Source organism: Phycodurus eques, chromosome 15, assembly GCF_024500275.1.
Source record: "Phycodurus eques isolate BA_2022a chromosome 15, UOR_Pequ_1.1, whole genome shotgun sequence".
Taxonomy (NCBI): Eukaryota; Metazoa; Chordata; class Actinopteri; order Syngnathiformes; family Syngnathidae; genus Phycodurus; species Phycodurus eques.
Genome location: NC_084539.1, coordinates 550,553 through 568,825, shown reverse-complemented (window position 1 = coordinate 568,825; position 18,273 = coordinate 550,553). Strand labels below are relative to the sequence as shown.

At 42.3% G+C, this 18,273-nt stretch overlaps 1 protein-coding gene across 1 annotated transcript in view; it reads left to right on the top strand.

Annotated features, from left to right (window-relative positions):
• The window catches only part of crb2a (crumbs cell polarity complex component 2a), a 146,411-nt gene that overhangs the window by 95,248 nt on the left and 32,890 nt on the right, over window positions 1–18,273 (top strand). The window contains 3 exon segments of the mRNA XM_061697727.1: window positions 2,670–3,540; window positions 3,632–3,748; window positions 12,188–12,314. Coding sequence (XP_061553711.1) covers window positions 2,670–3,540; window positions 3,632–3,748; window positions 12,188–12,314 — 1,115 coding nt within the window.

Here is an 18,273-nt window from a genome sequence, read left to right as displayed (position 1 = left end):
GGCAAATCAACTGCTTATGGTTCAAATCACATTTCATGCTGTTTGGAGTCAAATCAAAACAAACGTTTGTAAAGTTGACACACAACAAGGCATACATTTGGATTAATTCGTGGGGACCCGTGGGGAGTCAACTGTGTCACCTCAGGTTGCCGGGAGAATGTCTGCTGCATATATTATGTTTTTGATTTTTGTCAGTTCTCCTCTTGTTGGATCTCAGTGTTGATACATTTGATACAGTAGATTGTAACACACTGTTGAACAGTTTGGAACGTGGGTAGGACGAAATGAAACCATCCTTAAATGGTTCTGGTCCTACCTGGAGGAAAGGAGTTATTTCGTAACCATAGGTTGAAGTTTCCAAAAGATTTCAATCTCACTGAATGGCAATGACATATGGGGTATATATTTAAGAAATGCAAATTGCATTATAAACCCAATAGGGCTCTGAAATCTACAAACTCAGGTCAGAAAACGGAGCACAGATTCCAAAGCAAACATGGTGAAGCAGCATTGTCAATGTCAATGTTTTTCAGTCCAGGTTAAAAACGTTTTTGTCATCCTTATGATTGAGCATTATAGACGTTTCCATTTTTGGAATGATCTTTCTTGCACTATACGCTTTTAGTCATTTTAGTAAGGTGTTGTAGCGAACATGCTCCCCGCTAACGAAGGTGACACAGTGGCTCCCCACGGTCTAAACTGCAGCCTTCGAAGCCGCCCTGCTGTGAGACTCCCCCAACAAGATGCTTTGGACCCTAAAGTAATTAGCAGGTCCCCTCGAAATCTTGGTTTACAGTCATCAGAGTCCTTTCTTCGTTTGAACTCACAACAGGCTAAAAGGGACAGATTGACGATGGGATGCAAATACAGCAACAAACTATTTGCTTAATATCCAAACGTGCGCACAAGACGCCACCCGCAGGCGTCAAGAGGAACTGCAAAGTCAACCGGCAGACTCTCATTTGATGTTTAACCATGTTTTATCATTATTAGTGTTATTTTCTTTCGTTAGTTCAACCCCTTTGTGTGGTTCCCTCTAGATCCCTTGTAGATCTGTTGCCTCGCGTACAGCGCTTGCAGATAGAGACTACCACCCACCAGCTTGAGCCTACGGTCATGAGTAGATGCAGCAAAACTTTTGCCAGACTACAATATTAGTGCCTAATAATTTCGGGGAAATTACTAGCTTCAGACAAAATCGCAACTTTGTCTTCTCTCTCTCTCCCGTCCACACTGGACGCAGTAAACGCTCACGGTTTAGTCCAACACACGATGTTCTATTTCCCTTTACGTATGCCTATTTTCCTTCTTTTTATCATTATTAGTGTTATTTTCTTTCGTTAGTTCGACCCCTTTGTGTGGTTCCCTCTAGATCCCTTGTAGATCTGTTGCCTCGCTTAGAGAGAGAGACTACCACCCACCAGCTTGAGCCTACGGCCATGAGTAGATGCGGCAAAACCTTTGCCAGACTACAATATTAGTGTCTAATAATTTCGGGGAAATTACTAGCTTCAGACGAAATCGCAACTTTGTCTTCTCTCTCTCTCCCGTCCACACTGGACACAGTAAACGCTCACGGTTTAGTCCAACACACAATGTTCTATGTCCCTTTTCGTACGCCTATTTTCCTTCTTTTTATCATTATTAGTGTTATTTTCTTTTGTTAGTTCGGCCCCTTTGTGTGGTTCCCTCTAGATCCCTTGTAGAGTCATTAAATATGCCATAAAATTCCACTCTTGGTTGTATTTGGTGTGTGTTCTGAGTTTAAGTAAGCCTCTGTCATCGAGAACTCAAAATTTCATAAATTGTAGCAACCTTCAGATTACGAGACTGATAAAAAGATTTGTCATCACTTTCCCTAAACTTTATACCTATAAAAAGTGACATGGTTCCCCTTTACAAGACATATTAGTTTGATTTTAACAATTAAACTAAAAATTACGGTAAACCGACAGTAACGCAGGCGTTGCTTCCAGGTTATTCTTTTCTCCTAAATTAATAAAATTTTTATTTGACTAATATACACTACAGTGTCTTTTATTTTTCTGTACTTTGATATTGAAATTAATTTTTGCTTTGTTTTAAAATTATTTTTAATTATGTAAAGCACATTGACTTACCTTGTATATGAAATGGGCTATATAAATAAAATGGCCTTGCCTTTCCTTTAACCTGGTAGCTTCTTTGTGTACAAACTGCTCTATTTTTAAAGCTTTAGTTTTCATGAAAGTAACTGATGGTGTAGTGGTACACTCGCCTGACTTTGGCGCGGGCAGCGTGGGTTCAGTTCCCACTCAGTGATGGTGTGAATGTGAGTGTGGATGGTTGTCTGTGTCTATATGTGACCTGCCACTGACTGGTGACCAGTTCAGAGCGTAGTTTGCCTTTTGCCTGAAGTCAGCTGGGATAGGCTCCAGCACCAGGATAAGCGATGTTGAAAATGGATGGAAATGCATAGTTTTAATGAAGTAATATTTTTTTTATTCCAAGTCATTTCCTGTTCTCTGTTTGGGTCATTCCTAATATGTGATGATGCTTTTGAGTCAAGGTATTAGAATGGGTATTGTTTTGACCAGTAACACACTTAAAACATAGGCAACAAACACATTTTCCCATTAAAAACTAGAACAGTAATAATGAAAATTATTATGTTTACTGTTTACTCCTAGGTGTGCACAATGCAACATTCGACAACAGTCCTGTACAGTTCAGTACTGGAGGTTCCCTGGCTGAACCAGTGTCTTCAATATACATGGAACTAAGGACCCGTTCTGAAAAAGCAGTTCTTTTGAGGGCCTCAAAGGGTTCAGACCTGCTGATAGTTGGTCTTCTTGACTCTTCAGTCTGGGTTGAGATCCACATAGCCACCAGACACGAGATACTGACCTTTACAGGAGAGCGCAAAGTGAGTGATGGGATGTGGCATCAAGTAAATGTATCAAGAACAAAGCAAGATCACAAAGCTTCTCACTGGATAATTACTGTGGATGGAATTATTGATGGTAGGAGCCTGCCTGAGAGGACAGGGAGTTTACACTTTCTCAATGATCAAGGCTCTGTGCTCACCCTAGCAGAGAGCTTCACCGGATGCTTAGGTGCAGTCAGGGTCGGAGGAGTTTATCTTCCATTTGTCAATGACGACAATATTCCACAGCTGTCTCAATTCCATTTACTTGAAAAGCAAAACATTTTTTTGGGCTGTAGCAGTGCCCCTGTTTGTGAGTCAGACCCTTGTCTAAATGGAGCAACATGTAAGGATCTCTTTAATAAATTTAACTGTCAGTGTGACTCAGGATGGGAAGGACATCTGTGTGAGACAGAAACTGATGATTGTGTTTCGCACCCTTGTGTTCATGGGAACTGTAAAGACTACCTTGCTGGTTTTGAGTGTCTGTGCCATCCTGGATATGCAGGCGCATTCTGTGATGTGGATATTGATGAGTGTGAACATCATGCTTGTAAACATGGGGGCACCTGTCAAGATAGAATCAACATGTACAGCTGTATATGCCCAAAAGGTTACAGCGGTCCACTATGCGAGTGAGTACGCTAATCAACGTGTACTGTACATAAACTTGAAGTTTTGTTTGTTTGTTTTAATCAAAGCAATCTGGATTCCCTTTTCCAATAGGTGGGACTATCCACCACTACAATGTGGTAAAGATGTCCGTTGTGCAAATGATGGAATCTGCAATGATGGGATATGGGGCGCTAACTGTACATGCATTCCAGGTTTTAAAGGAAAAAGGTAAGTTTCTTTAAATGGACACAGATTGGCAACAAAATCAAAGACTTAACTTTCATCTTATCATACATGGTTAAGATCACTGCTGACTCTAGGCATCGACAAGTGGGAGCATTGACGGCCCATATTATTTTAAAAACTACATTGGAAATCCTTAAGTAAAACAGAATTTGTATACTACTGTCCATGTTAGTTTGTTGTGGGAATTGCTTTATTATGAAAATGGGACTCTCCCCCATCATTTCTTCAATCACGAGTTTTGTTCCAGTTTTTTGGGCCTGATAAATTAAATCCACATGGTAATCATACCACAGATTAGGGATGAAAAAAATATCACGGATATTTGCACCGAAAACATTGCAACACAATTTATTCTAAATTTTAAAAAGTGCTGCACATAAATACAAATTGAACATAAGACAATGTAACATAAAATAATTAAGAAACAAAACAATAACAGTTTAAACAATATAATAGATAAAATACATACAAATAAATGAGACACCATAACAAGGGCAGCATCTCAAGCTGTCTTTAAAGCCAAAGAATAAATATAGGTTTTGAGGTGGGTTTTAAAATGGACGTGCATTAAAGGTGCACTGAGAACTGTTGTAATCCTACACCTAATATGGATGTAAATACCCTCAAGTTGAAGCTGCAGTTCAATCACATCTTGTTTATCTTGTGTGTAAATATATATTACAGACCCTTTCCCAAAAAGTTTAATATAATGGAAAAGTTTATTTATTTCTATAATTCCATTCAAAAAGTTAAAATTTCATAGATTATAGATTCAGGGCCGACAATTTAAACAATTTCAAGTATTTATTTGTTTATTTGTACATAATTTGGGCTTCCAGCTCATAAAACCCACAAAATCAGGAATTCAAAAAAAAATTAATACTGTGAAGAAATCACCATTTCCGTCTCAGTTTTTGGAGAAAAAATATAGAAATAAATTAGGGTCACATGAAGTCAATCAAAATATGGCACTTTCAAAACGATGTTAATCTTCAAACTTGGTTGGGAATCCCTTTGCTTTAATCACTGGCTTGATGCGTTGTGACATTAAGGCAATCAGCCTGTGGCATTGCCTGAGAGTTATGGAAGCCCAGATTTCCTTGATGCTTGCTGTCAGTTCTTTGTTTTTGGGTCTGGTGCCCCTCATTTTCTCCTGGATAATACCTCATAGATTCTCAATGGGGTTTAGATCTGGCGAGTTGGCTGGCCAGTCAAGCACTGTGATAGCATGGGCATCAAACCAAGTTTTGGTGCTTCTGATGGTATGAGCAGGGGCCAGGTCCTGCTGGAAGATAAAATCTGCATCTCCATACGGATCCTCAGCAGAAGGAATCATGAAGTCCTCTAAAACATTCTGGTCGACTGTTGCGGTGGATTTGGATTTAAGAAAGCTGAGTTGACCAACAGCTGTACTGGACATTGCTCCCCAAATCATGACTGTGGATATTTCACACTGGACCTCAAGCAGCTTGGATTCTGTTCTTCACCCGTCTTCCTCCAAACCCTTGGACATTGATTCCCGAATGAAAGGCACACTTTACTTTTCATCAGAAAACAGGACCTTGGACCACTGGCCAACATTCCAGTCCTTCTTCTCCTTGGCCCAGTTGAGACACTTACTACATTGGCTCAGGCTCAGAAGTGGCTTGAACCGAGGAAGCCAACAAAAAATAGTAGCATCCAGCAATTGTCAAAATGATGGATGACCTGAAGTGACATCACCAGTTGTGACATCATTGTTGTTTTTTTTCGGAAATGCTGTAGTCGGAAAGCGGAAGTGACGTTACTGGCTGTGATGTCATCCATTGTTACCGGATGTGACACCACCGGTTTTTGCCGGAAGTCTAACCAGAAGGCTGGGTTGGGGAAAATGACAGTGAAAATCAAAAAAGATGTCACCATGTCTCAACCTGTCCAGACATGTTCTAAACATGTTTAGAACAAGTCCAAGACTTGTCTTGACCCACCAAAGACCCCCTCAATAAACGACATAACCTTCTTACACCAGTAGAGGGCCTCTCTCTACTGGTGTAAGAAAAGCGGCGACATAAAAAACTATGATTCAAAACTTACTATGAGAAAAGTTGCACAACTATGATCAGTGAGACGTGTGTCAGTATCCTCCGAGTGTCTGCTCCAGATACAACCTGTAAATCTAGGTTGTTCTTGCATAGGGTTTGTAGCTTATATTGGTTTTTGGGGAAAAACACAATTTATTTAAGAAATAAATTTGCCGAAGGTGAACGTCTGTGTTCACTTCCGGTTTAGTCCGAAAGAAGTCAGAATCAATCTAGTTTTGTCTCGTAAAGGGCACCACGTCACTTTTTATGAGGCTTTACACGATCAGGATTTTTTATCACCGATCAGCAAGTTTAAAAAAAATGATAACCGATCACCGATCCGATCACAAGATGGAGGAATGTGTCTATTTACATGACTTGTTCATTTATTGTATATACTTGCGTACTGTATACTGTATCAATCAATCCATCCATCCATCCAGCCATCCATCCATCCATCCATTTTCTGTACAGCTTATCCTCACAAGGGTTGCGGGCCCATCCCAGCTCAAATTATTCTCTAGCATTTTAGACAAAAGTTAAAACACCAATGACCTCTCGGGGGCATTCAAGGATTGGCCACTGACATAAGTTTAGGTCAAATCAACATTACAACATGACAGAAATAATGGGTGCTAATTTATTGGAATTAAATTACTTTATTGCAATTAATTTACGTCAATAAATACTGTTAATGACATTCTTACTCTAACTTTCTCACTGTCCCAGCTCTATGGACAGGAGTTGTCTAGAGTTTGAGTCTGTTGGAATCCCCCCTCCCCCCCCAACGCTGCGTTGTTTGAACGCGTCATGCTCCTCGTGTACATTCTTCCGGTACTCGATCAAATTTGTTGTTTTGAAGCATTTAGATGACGTTCCCTACGACGTACTTCAGTTGTGCACAGACTGCAAACAACTTACGTGTTGTTTGTCTGAGACACCGCAAAATAGTCCCACACCGACGAGTGTTTTTTCACCAACAAGATTGAAAACATTTTATTGGCCGCCAGATAGTTACAGTACTGCGCTACAAGACACGTGACAAGGCTACAAATAAACTAGCTTTTGGATTCATACGCGACAAAAAAGCGGAGTTCAATGTCCTGTGCGGAGCTGATCGATGATGTCATTGATCGGATCAGCGACTTATGACATGAAAGCCGATCAGCCGATCAGCATAAAATGCTAATTATCGGACGATACCGATAACACCGACCAGATCGGCATAAAGTCTACTTTTTATATGTATAAAATTGAGGAAAAAAACGACGACAAACCTTTTATCAGTTTCATAATGTAAAGGTTGCTACATTTTATAAAATACGAGTCCTCGATGACAGATGTTTCCTTGTTAAACTCTAACACACAAAACACAACAAGGAGTGTAATTCTATAGAATATTTAATGACATCTACAAGGGATCTATAGGGAAACACATAAAGGGGTCTAACTACAGAAAGAAAACAACACTAATAATCGTGAAAGAAAGAAAAATAGGCGCATGAAAAGGGAAATAGAAGACCGTGTGTTGCTGGACTAAAGTTGAAAACGTGAGCGTTTTATGCGTTCAGTCCAAACGAGAGAGCGAGAGAGAGCAAAGTTTGGAGTTGGTGTGAAACTAGTAATTTTCCCAAAATTATTAGAAACTAATATTGTACATCCTAGCAATGCTTTTTGTGGTGTACTCACGACCGCAGATCAGTTGGTCAGTGGGGATGGTCTTTCGCCGGACATCTCAGGAGGAAAACGAAGCAGGTTTGTTGTACCCTCAGGGTGCGCTCGTAACTTTCCTGCCAATTGGCCTTGTGGCGGGCCCAGCCCTTGCTCCCAGCTGCGTCGGGGTGCAATTCCCAAAGTTGTGTCTCAATAGTAGTAAGGCTACGCTGTGGATACATTTTATTTTGGTCGTTATGTTATTCGTTTGGGGTGGAGCAGCGCATTCTGTTTCACTTGTGTCTTGGTTGAGCATCTTCATTGGCGGACATGGTGTAGCGAGGATGCTGTCACGGAGGTTGGACCTGCTTGACCAGTCCGGTCTCCCTGTGTTGACTGTTCATGCATGGTGCATCGTGGGCGGGATGCTTGTGTGACCCTCCCCCCTTTCGCTATGTGAGGCCACAAGCGGCTGTGACATGCGCTTCACAGAGGCGCAATAACAAAAGTCCACGATAATGCAAATGAGTAGGTGCAAAACCGAGGAGAAACCAGATTTAAGCTTGCACAGTGCGCAGGAAGGAATAATTGAAAGAGTGGCGGACAAGGCAAGCCACAAAAAGATCAAATGAAAAGCAGGAACCTCCAACATCACGAACAACGCAGAGTAGAAGAGAAAGGCTGGGGACCAGCACAGAAGAATGCACATCCTATGTGGTCATTGCAGGTGCAACGGAAGAGTCGGATCCAAGGCGTTGGCATGGAAACAAAAGGGTGGGCAAAATGGCACTGAGGTGCGCTTTGCAAGGTGTAGAAAACAAGTGCACGCGAAGTCCGAGGTCTCTGAGAAGAGGCAAAGCCCACGTCCTGGGCTGTTGACGCAATGTGTGTGCAAAAATCACGAATGTTTATTTTCCCTGATAGGACAGTAGATGTGCTGCTTGTATTTAGGGAGTTCGTGGTTGAGTTTAGCTTTGTTAAAGTCCCCGAGAATAATGAGGGGTGAGTCCGGGTGTTTTTTTTCAATTTCGTTGACTTGTTCAGCGAGCGTTAGCAGTGTGGCGTTCGTGTTAGCTTGAGGCAGGATGTAGACGCCAGCCAGGATGAATGATGCGAACACACGTGGCGAGTACAATGGCTGACAGTTCAAAAACAGCGACTCCAAATGCGGGCTGCAGTGTGTGCTGAGCTCCGTGACGTCCATACACCATTTTTTGTTGATATAGAAGCATATCCTGCCGCCCTTTGTTTTCCCTGATGATTCCATGTCGTGGTCTGCTCGATGAATATTGAAGCCGGGAAGCATGACGCCGCCATCGGGTACAGCGTCGCAGAGCCAGGTCTCCGTGAAGCACATGGCCGCGGAACGTCCGAAGTCTTTACTGTTCTTTAACAGAAGATGAAGCTCGTCCATTTTGTTGGGAAGGGAGCGTACATTCGCGAGGTGGATCGACGGTAACGCCAATCTGTGTCCTCTCTTGCGGAATTTCACCTGAATGCCGGCTCGCTTCCCTCTGTGGCGCCGTTTCTGCCTCCATGCGCCGAAAACCGCGGATACCGCCCCGGTAAGTAACTCGGGGAAAAAACTGAGCGGATTTGCGACAGTTGGTGAAAGAAAGTCCGGAGTAGCCTCCTTGATGGTTAGCAAGTCTCCCCTTGTGTAAGTGAGTCGTGTAATGTCTCCAAAGACGAACGAAAAACACAAAAACAATAACAACACGAGAGAGTGCGTTACCGAGGCGACCACACTGGTAGGCGCCATCTTGGTTAGAGTTTCACTCAAATAAATTTTAAGGACCAACACGGACAAGCGTACAAACTGTGTTCAAACTTACTTGTGAAAGGTAATTTTCTTTGCTTAATGTAGCTCTCAGCATTGTGCTCATTTGTGGAACCATGAGCCACACAATACTGCGGCATCTTTGCACTTCCGGTGCTGCTTGACTGTAAACAAAGTATTTTTTTATGAAAGCCCTGATTATAAGATTACCCATGTCTTGTGCAACCCCAATTCCAATGAAGTTGGGACGTTGTATTAAACATAAATAAAAACAAAATACGATTTGCAAATCATGTTCAACCGATATTTAATTGAATACACTACAAAAACAAAGTATTTAATGTTCAAACTGATACACTTGATTGTTTTTTTAGCAAATAATCATGAACTTCGAATTTTATGGCTGCAACACATTCCAAAAAAGCTGGGACAGGTGGCAAAAAAGACTGAGAAAGTTGAGGAATGCTCATCAAACTCCTGTTTGGAACATCCCACAGGTGAACAAGTGGGTGCCATGATTGGGTATAAAAGGAGCTACCCTGAATTGCGCAGTCATTCACAAGCAAAGATGGGGCGAGATTCACTTCTTTGTGAACAAGCGCGTGAGAAAATAGTCGAACAGTTTAAGGACAATGTTCCTCAATGGATAATTGCAAGGAATTTAGGGATTTCATCATCTACGGTCCATAATATCATCAAAAGGTTCAGAGAATCTGGAGAAATCAATGCATGTAAGCGGCAAGGCCAAAAACCATCATTGAATGCCCATGACCTTCGATCCCTTAGGTGGCACTGCATCAAAAACCAACATCAATGTGTAAAGGATATCACCACATGAGCTCAGGAACACTTCGGAAAACCAATGTCAGTAAATACAGTTCGGCGCTACATCTGTAAGTGCAACTTAAAACTCTACTATGCCATTTATCAACAACACCCAGAAATGCCGCTGGCTTCTCTGGGCCCGAGCTCATCTAAGATGGAATGATGCAAAGTGGAAAGCTCTTCTGTGGTCCGAGTCCACATTGCAACTTGTTTTTGGAAATTGTGGATGTCGTGTCCTCCAGGCCAAAGAGGTAAAGAACCATCTGGACTGTTATGGATGCAAAGTTCAAAAGCCAGCATCTGTGATGGTATGGGGCTGTGTTAGTGCCAATGGCATGGGTAACTTACACATCTGTGAAGGCATCATTAATGCTGAAAGGTACATACAGGTTTTGGAGAAACATATGCTGCCATCCGAGCAGCGTCTTTTTCATGGACGCCCCTGCTTATTTCAACAAGATAATGCCAAACCACATTCTGCACGTGTTACAACATTGTGGCTTGGTAGTAAAAGACTGCGGGTACGAGACTGGCCTGCCTGTAGTCCCGACCTGTCTCCCATTGAAATGTGTGGCACATTATGAAGTGTAAAATAAGACAACGGAGATCCCGAACTGTTGAACAGCTGAAGCTGTACATCAAGCAAGAATGGGAAAGAATTCCACCTACAAAGCTTCAACAATTAGTGTCCTGAGTTCCCAAACGTTTATTGAATGTTGTTAAAAGAAAGGGTGATCTAACACAGTGGTAAACATGAGCCTGTCCCAGCTTTTTTGGAACGTGTTGCAGCCATAAAATTCTAAGTTAATAATTATTTGCTAAAAGCAATAAAGTTTCTCAGTTTTAACATGAAATGTCTTGTCTTTGCAGTGTATTCAATTAAATATAGGTTGGACATCCATCCATCCATCCATATTCTACCGCTTATCCGAGGTCGGGTCGCAGGGGCAGTAGCTTCACGAGCACAGAAGTCCAATAACAGAACACCGCTCCGGTTCTGATTGGGAGGGCCATTCCTCCCAATCACGCCCTTCCAGGTCTCACTGTCATTGCCCACGTGAGCATTGAAGTCCCCCAGCAGAACGATAGAGTCCCCAGCACCCCCTCCAAGGACTCCAAAAAGGGTGGGTACTCGGAACTGGTGTTTGGTGCATATGCACAAACAACAGTCAGGACCCGTCCCCCGACCCGAAGGCAGAGGGAGGCTCCCCTCTCGTCCACCGGGGTGAATCCCAACATACAGGCGCCGAGCCGGGGAGCAATAAGTATACCCACACCTGCTCGGCGCCTCTCACCGTGGGCAACTCCAGAGTGGAAGAGAGTCCAACCCCTCTCGAGTGGACTGGTACCAGAGCCCAAGCTGTGCGTGGAGGCGAGTCCGACTCTATCTAGTCGGAACTTCTCGACCTCACACACCAGCTCGGGCTCCTTCTCTGCCAGAGAGGTGACATTCCACGTCCTTAGAGTCAGCTTCTGTAGCCAGGGATCAGATTGTCAAGGTCCCCGCCTTCGGCTACCGCCCAGCTCGCATTGCACCCGACCCCTATGGCCCCTCCCACATGTGGTGATTCCATGGGAAGGGGGACCCACGTTACCCTTTTGGGCTGTGCCCACCAGGCGCTCTCCTTCGAGCCCCAACTCCAGGCCTGGCTCCAGAGGGGGGCCCCGGTGACCTTTTCTTCATACGGGGTCTTTGAGCCGTGCTTTGTCTGGTCCCCCACCTAGGACCTGTTTGCCATGGGTGACCCTGCCCAGGGGCATAAAGCCCCAGACAACTTAGCTCCTCGGATCATTGGGACACACAAACCCCTCCACCACAATAAGGTGACTGCTCAAGGAGGGGTAGGTTGGACATGATTTCCAAATCAGTGTATTCTGTTTTTATTTATGTTTAACGCAATGTCCCAACTTCATTGGAATTGGGGTTGTATCATAACTGCATGTCTGATGTTTCTAACAAACCGATCCGTGTCAAAATCTGTAACAGAGATTTGAGATTTTGACTATTTTAATTGTCTGTTCTTACCTCTGTGAAGCACTTCGGGTTGCATTTTTTATTGTATGGATAAAAACTGCTATATAAATAAAATGTGTGCGTTACAGATGTGAATTGGAGATTGATGAGTGTGGCTCCAACCCCTGTCTACATGGTGGTACCTGTTTGGATCGGTTCAATAGGTTTTTGTGTGAATGTCCACCAGGATACAGTGGACCAGTCTGTGAAACCAATGTAAGTACTCTACTTGTATTGTTGTTTTGTTATAGAGACCCTGTGCAGATTTTCAGGTTAAGGTAAAAGCTCTTATATAGCGCTTTATCTACACCATCACAGTGCCCAAAACGTCACATTCACACATTCGCACACACATTACAAACAGGAAGTGGAATTTTAGAGAAAATTTAATGAAAACTACAGAGGACTTCGCGGACAAATGAAAAGTGACTTTACTACAAAAATTACAGACAAACGTGGCTGAACTCGTAATGTGAGCATGAAATGAGTTGAATCATAGTGAGGGAGAGTAAAGTTGGGACTCATGGGAGCTCGCTAACTTAACCCCCAAATTACTATGACCAATTTGTACTTTCTAGTAATCACTGCAATGTTTTACACACGACCGGGTCTGGTCTTTCTCAGTCGTCTCAGGAGGAATGGAGGTAGGTTTAGTTAAAGAAGTAGATGAAAGCGTTGAAGCACCTTGCGGGTGGAGGGAATGGGGCAGTTCTTGACTGCTTGCATCTTTGCTGGGATTCAATGGACTCTTTTTATGTGCAGTTGCAGCCACGCACTACATGTTTGGGGGATTCGGCCACCGGCTCTGTCGTCTCCTCCGACATCCCCAGTATATCCGACGCAATTACGCTCCAACAACCGGCTGCTGCTGCACCCGTGCAGACTGATAAAAAGAGTCCTTTGAATTGACTGAATTTGAACGTACATCGCTTCCACGTGATTAAAATGTACCCCTCTTCTCCTAAAGAAATGTCATTTTAACACATTTTAATCATGTGCAACCAATGTACATGTTCAAATTAAGTACATTCAAAGGAGTCTTCCCCCCAGTGCATATGCTGGAGTCACAAAGCGATTGTGAGGACAACAGGCAGCATAAATGATCACCTTGATCAATGAATAGGTGTCCTCACAAATATCAGTGGTTCATTAAATACACTGGTTAACAAATGAATTCTGAGTCCTTGCCTTAATTAAATTGTTGAAATCAAATGTTGCCAGGCATTAATTGTTCATCAGTGCTAATTGTTCATGTGTCTCTGATGTGCAGATTTATGATAACAGTTTCCCAACATCACCGCTAAGTGTCGCCAAAGCACCAAAAGCTGTAGAAACGTGCGTACGCCAGCCATGCAATTGGCGTGAGGCACCGCACATTTCCATGGTCATTTCACTCTTGATACATCTGACCTTTGCCGTGAAAAAGAACGTACGCACCTTTTGTACATGAGGCCCCCCCGAGTCCTTCAATAGGGATGTGTTAAAGCGCCATGTTGGTAGGGGTCCCAGATTTGACTAATTTTTTAGAATTTGGTGAGTGGTCACTGATGATGATTGCATGTATTTTGGAGATAATTCTTTGAGCTGCCAAATTATTAGAGAGAAAAAAATCTATTCTTGAGAAAGAGCGGTGAACCCACGAGAAAAATGTGGATTCTCTTTTTGTACGATTTCTTAGCCTCCATATGTCAACAAGTCCAAAGTCGTCCATATACTGCTCTAATATATTGGCGCATTGTCGCTGATTGCAATTTTTGAGATTTGAGCGATCTATTGGGGGATTTAGTGGAAGGTTAAAGTCGCCTCCAATGATAATTGTAGTATTGGCTTAAACAAGTGTGAAAAGAGCGTGTGAAAGGCTGAATCATCTTTATCAGGAGCGTATACATTGACAATTGTGTAAAGTTTGTTAAATATTGTAGCCTGTATAATTATGTATCGGCCTTCTGGATCTGGTACTATACTATTTATTGTAAAAACTAGTCTATTATGAACTGGTATTGAGACTCCTCTTTGTCTATTTTTATAAAAGGTCCAGAAAGCCTGAGTGAAATTACACTCGAGGCATTTTTTTTCTGACTCAATAAGGTACGTTTCCTGTAATAGGAGGAGGTCTGTTTTAAATTTCGTGATATAATCCACAATCTTAATTCTCTTTGCCTGCGATCGAATGCCATTGACATTCCATGACACAAAAGTTAAGTGTGACATAATGGGTACGTGTGTCATAATTTTAAATAGATAGAGTCTATAGAGTCGTTTTTTTTTTTTGATTTTTTTTACAGTTTTCAGGATTTTTTGGGGTATTCTGTTGACAAATGTTATTTAGAGAGGGTGATAAAGATGCTATATTTAAGTACAGCAAAGCCAGGGTACATAGAAGGGTAGTAAACAAACACTGAACATAGAAAACAAACAGTGACAAGGGGATAATATGGTGTGTGGTGGTTGTTTTTAGTGCACAAGAAGAGTTTTGAGCGACTTGTATGTTTTGTGTGTGTGGAAACAAACAGAGCAGGAAAACAAAGAGGAGTGAGAATTCATGCTGGTGGATGGTTCGGTTCTTTTGTTTTTCTAAGCCAAAATGTTGAAAGAGCCATATTGGACCAAAAAAACAAAAAACAAATCTGTCTGGAGCCACAAAAAATTAGAAGCCTTATATAAGCCTTATAATGAAGGCAACACATTTTTTGTCTGTTGTTCTGTGCCGCTGGTCCCCCGGGAGAACACCGGCTTCCGTTGGGCAGGAATGAATAAAGACTTCGAGATACCGTGGCTAATTAGATATATTGAACAAGCCTTGGTGTCATAGCAGCTGCTGACAAAGCCAGAACAAAGACAAAAGCCGCCAAAAGACCTGGATACCAGTTTATAAAGGTTTAATAACCTGGGTGTGGAATTAACCCAGCCCCTGGGTTTAACCGAAATGTGGACGCTCCACATGACCATATTTGGAGTGTTCCGCTGGTCACAAGGTGGCACTCTGTGTCCGTGAAACACCCACACCCGCCTGCTCCTGTCTAACAGACTGACCAGGCGAACAAATGGTGCCCTTATCTTGTAAGATGAAAAACAGTCCTCTGTGAAGACACAACCCCCTGCTGTAAACCAAAGATAGGTTATTGTCTGACAAGAGAAGGAAACCCCTAATAAACGCACAAATGGCTGAAGCAATTCCATTGATGGAGAAATACAAAGAAAAGATGGTTGTCTTGATTACTGTGCTCAAAACACTTGGTCCTCTCAAAAGAATCTGACTTCAGTCGTGTTTAACTATACTACATATTCCCTCCTTTAATGAGATCTCCAAACTCATTACAAGACATAGAAGCAGCAACTGACACCTGGCAAGAAACAACAAACCAGCATTAGTCCAAAAAGGTAACCTATTATGTACAATTTGGAAGAATCTACTTGTTAAGAAAGCCTATCATGCTCCAAGGCATCTACTTAAGATTAACCATTAACTAGGAAAAACAATTATCCTAATAAGGCCGAAATACTCCCTGCGTCCCCTCGTCGCCCCCTGAGGCCACAGATGGGTACCAAACAGCCAAATAAACCAAATCTCCTACCCGCGAACATTAACGACACGAAGCTAGCCAATCCTAAATTTATGCATTTGTACGTGCAGCCTCGTGGAAGCGCTAAGGTTTCGCGGCTCCCCGTCGAAAAAACCTCTCTCTTAAGAGAAGAGGAAAAGAGAGGGTGCCATATCAAGTCTCCTTCAGAGCCCCTTACAGCCAATCGCCCAAGGGGACCCTGACACGGATGTCAAAACATACACATTAGAATAATACAAACATCGAAATAAAGGAAATAAAAACAGCGGAAACCACAAAAATACAACTGTGGAAGCCAACATATCAAAATACACACAAATAAAAATAGAAAAATTCTTAATGGTGGTCTCCCTCCATATAGTGTACAGTTCGTGACATTGATGGAGAATGTTGCCTCCAAATTCTGAACCATCCTGCCCAAGGCCCGCTGTCCGTAATCACAGTCCATGAACAAGTCCCAGAGTCCAGGTTCGTGCAAGCGGGACCCCGAACAGCTACCGAACACTCCTAGAAAAACAAAAACATGTATGGTATTTTGCAACAAAATCAAACATAATACAACAAATTGTCAAATGGATATTTAACAATACACCATATGGCGGGCAGTCATGTCCACAGGGCTGGAGCAGACACAGTAGGGGGAGTCGCTTAGTACTTATCAAGTTGTCAACCCCGAGCTACCAATATAATTACCATTTGTAGGTCGAAGGAGCTTGTAATTTATAGACATTATCAATCATAACCCACATAAAACTGAGGCATTACATTTGCCGAAGCATTTTCTACAAGGATATGCTGAACTGCCCAATACCCCCCTTGCATCTCCCTAGGCTTCCAAACCAATGTGGACATGACTCCTGTGTGTACCACCGCTGAAAATTACTCTTATGAAACAAAATAGTAATAAGGCATCTTTGTAAAGAAAATGTTTTAAATCCCAATTAAAAACAACACAAAAAGTTCACATTGGATATGCATCAAGTACAGTGGACTCCATTGTTACCACGTCCCCATTAGTTTTATTCCCTTTTAATACTGGCAATTGTGCTTTGTCTCCCGGCATTACAACGCCAACCCACCTAAGGATCATGGCCTTTGCAAACGTGAGTAGCAATGTGCAGAAGCAAAATATCGCACACAAAGCTCTAAAATTTTAACTAACACTGCACCCATAGGCCCAAATCTATCCTGTAACCAGGAATTGGCTGACCAGCCTGCTTCAACCGAAGGGCCAAAAGCGTCTCTAATTACCTTTAACGCTTCCACTACGCTGGCGATATTATCTGAGTTGTCTGGTATCAGAGTGTAACAAGCATCTCCCATCAAATTCAGAGAAACACACAAACTACCCTGCCTGGCCAAAATGTAGTCAAGTGCCATATCGTGTTTAAGCAAATTTAGTCAATGGCTTCTCTGTGTAGTCGACAAAAGCTTGAATCCCTTAATCGTTTAATTAGCAAATCCCTGCAAAGTGTAAGTTATATTATCAATATGATCAGCCAAAAATGTCACTCCGTACCATGGAAAAAAATCCAATGCCCCATTTTACTCCTAAACTAATTCGCCAATGATATGCCTCAAATTTGTGGAACTGCGGCAATTCTCTCTTAGTCCTGGTATCCTTAACTCCAACATAAGGAAGCCGTAATGTTGCCCGATAGCAACATCCAGTCCAACCATAAGGTAAAAATATGTAAGCCTTATCTCCACAGACCCACCAAATATCTTTAAAATTCCCCATAGTAGTGTTTCCAACTAACGTACGGTTTGTTACCTGCAACGTCACACGTTGGAAAAAAAATAAAAATAAATAAAAATAAAAAATTGACAATGAAATACTGGTAGGCGGAACCCTGACCAAGCATGGTGCTTTAACTTATCCCGAAACTCTTACTGAATGCGTCAACTGCTGAAACCACACATTCCTACCTGCCCAAAGGTCGTCGCCCTGTAATGCCGAGGAGTCAAAGCCAAATGCCTTCCATTTGGTTTGACGTTTTTTTAAATCCCCTAAGTCATCCTTTACTACTTCTTGTGACCGCTGTGGCCCGAAAAAATAGCCCTTGACCCTTTCGCTCGTGCGTAGCCTGTTCTCAGGTGCTATGCCGGCTGTATTCTCACCTTGTGAGGTCAGAACAGCCGTTTTCCTCTTGACATCAGACTTTAAGGGATCTTTATTCTGTCTACTGCCTTTAGAGGAAACAATACTTCCTTTATTAGTTATCCCTACAGATGGGGCTATAACTCGTCCTTTTTCTTCAACCAGGTCGAGTATATGGGTCTTGTAGGCTAGCTTTAACCATTTCGTAAGGTCACCTCGATTATTCAATACCGGTCTTATACAAGAACATGTATATTGTCCCCAGTATGTGGTTTGGACACACTGTATGAAAAGTGCACAGTCACCTTTGACCTCAAACCTCCTCAGAGTATTAAACAACAAGAAATTATGGTTTAAAGTTAACTTCGGCAGATCAAGTTTTTTCCCATGATTATCTTTCCACTCAGCACCTTGTTTACAAAGAACAGTATCATATTGTGGACACCCAGACGGGAGTAAAATGGAGTTCCCCAGAACTCCCTCAATTGTAATAATCGTAACGTTTAAGTTT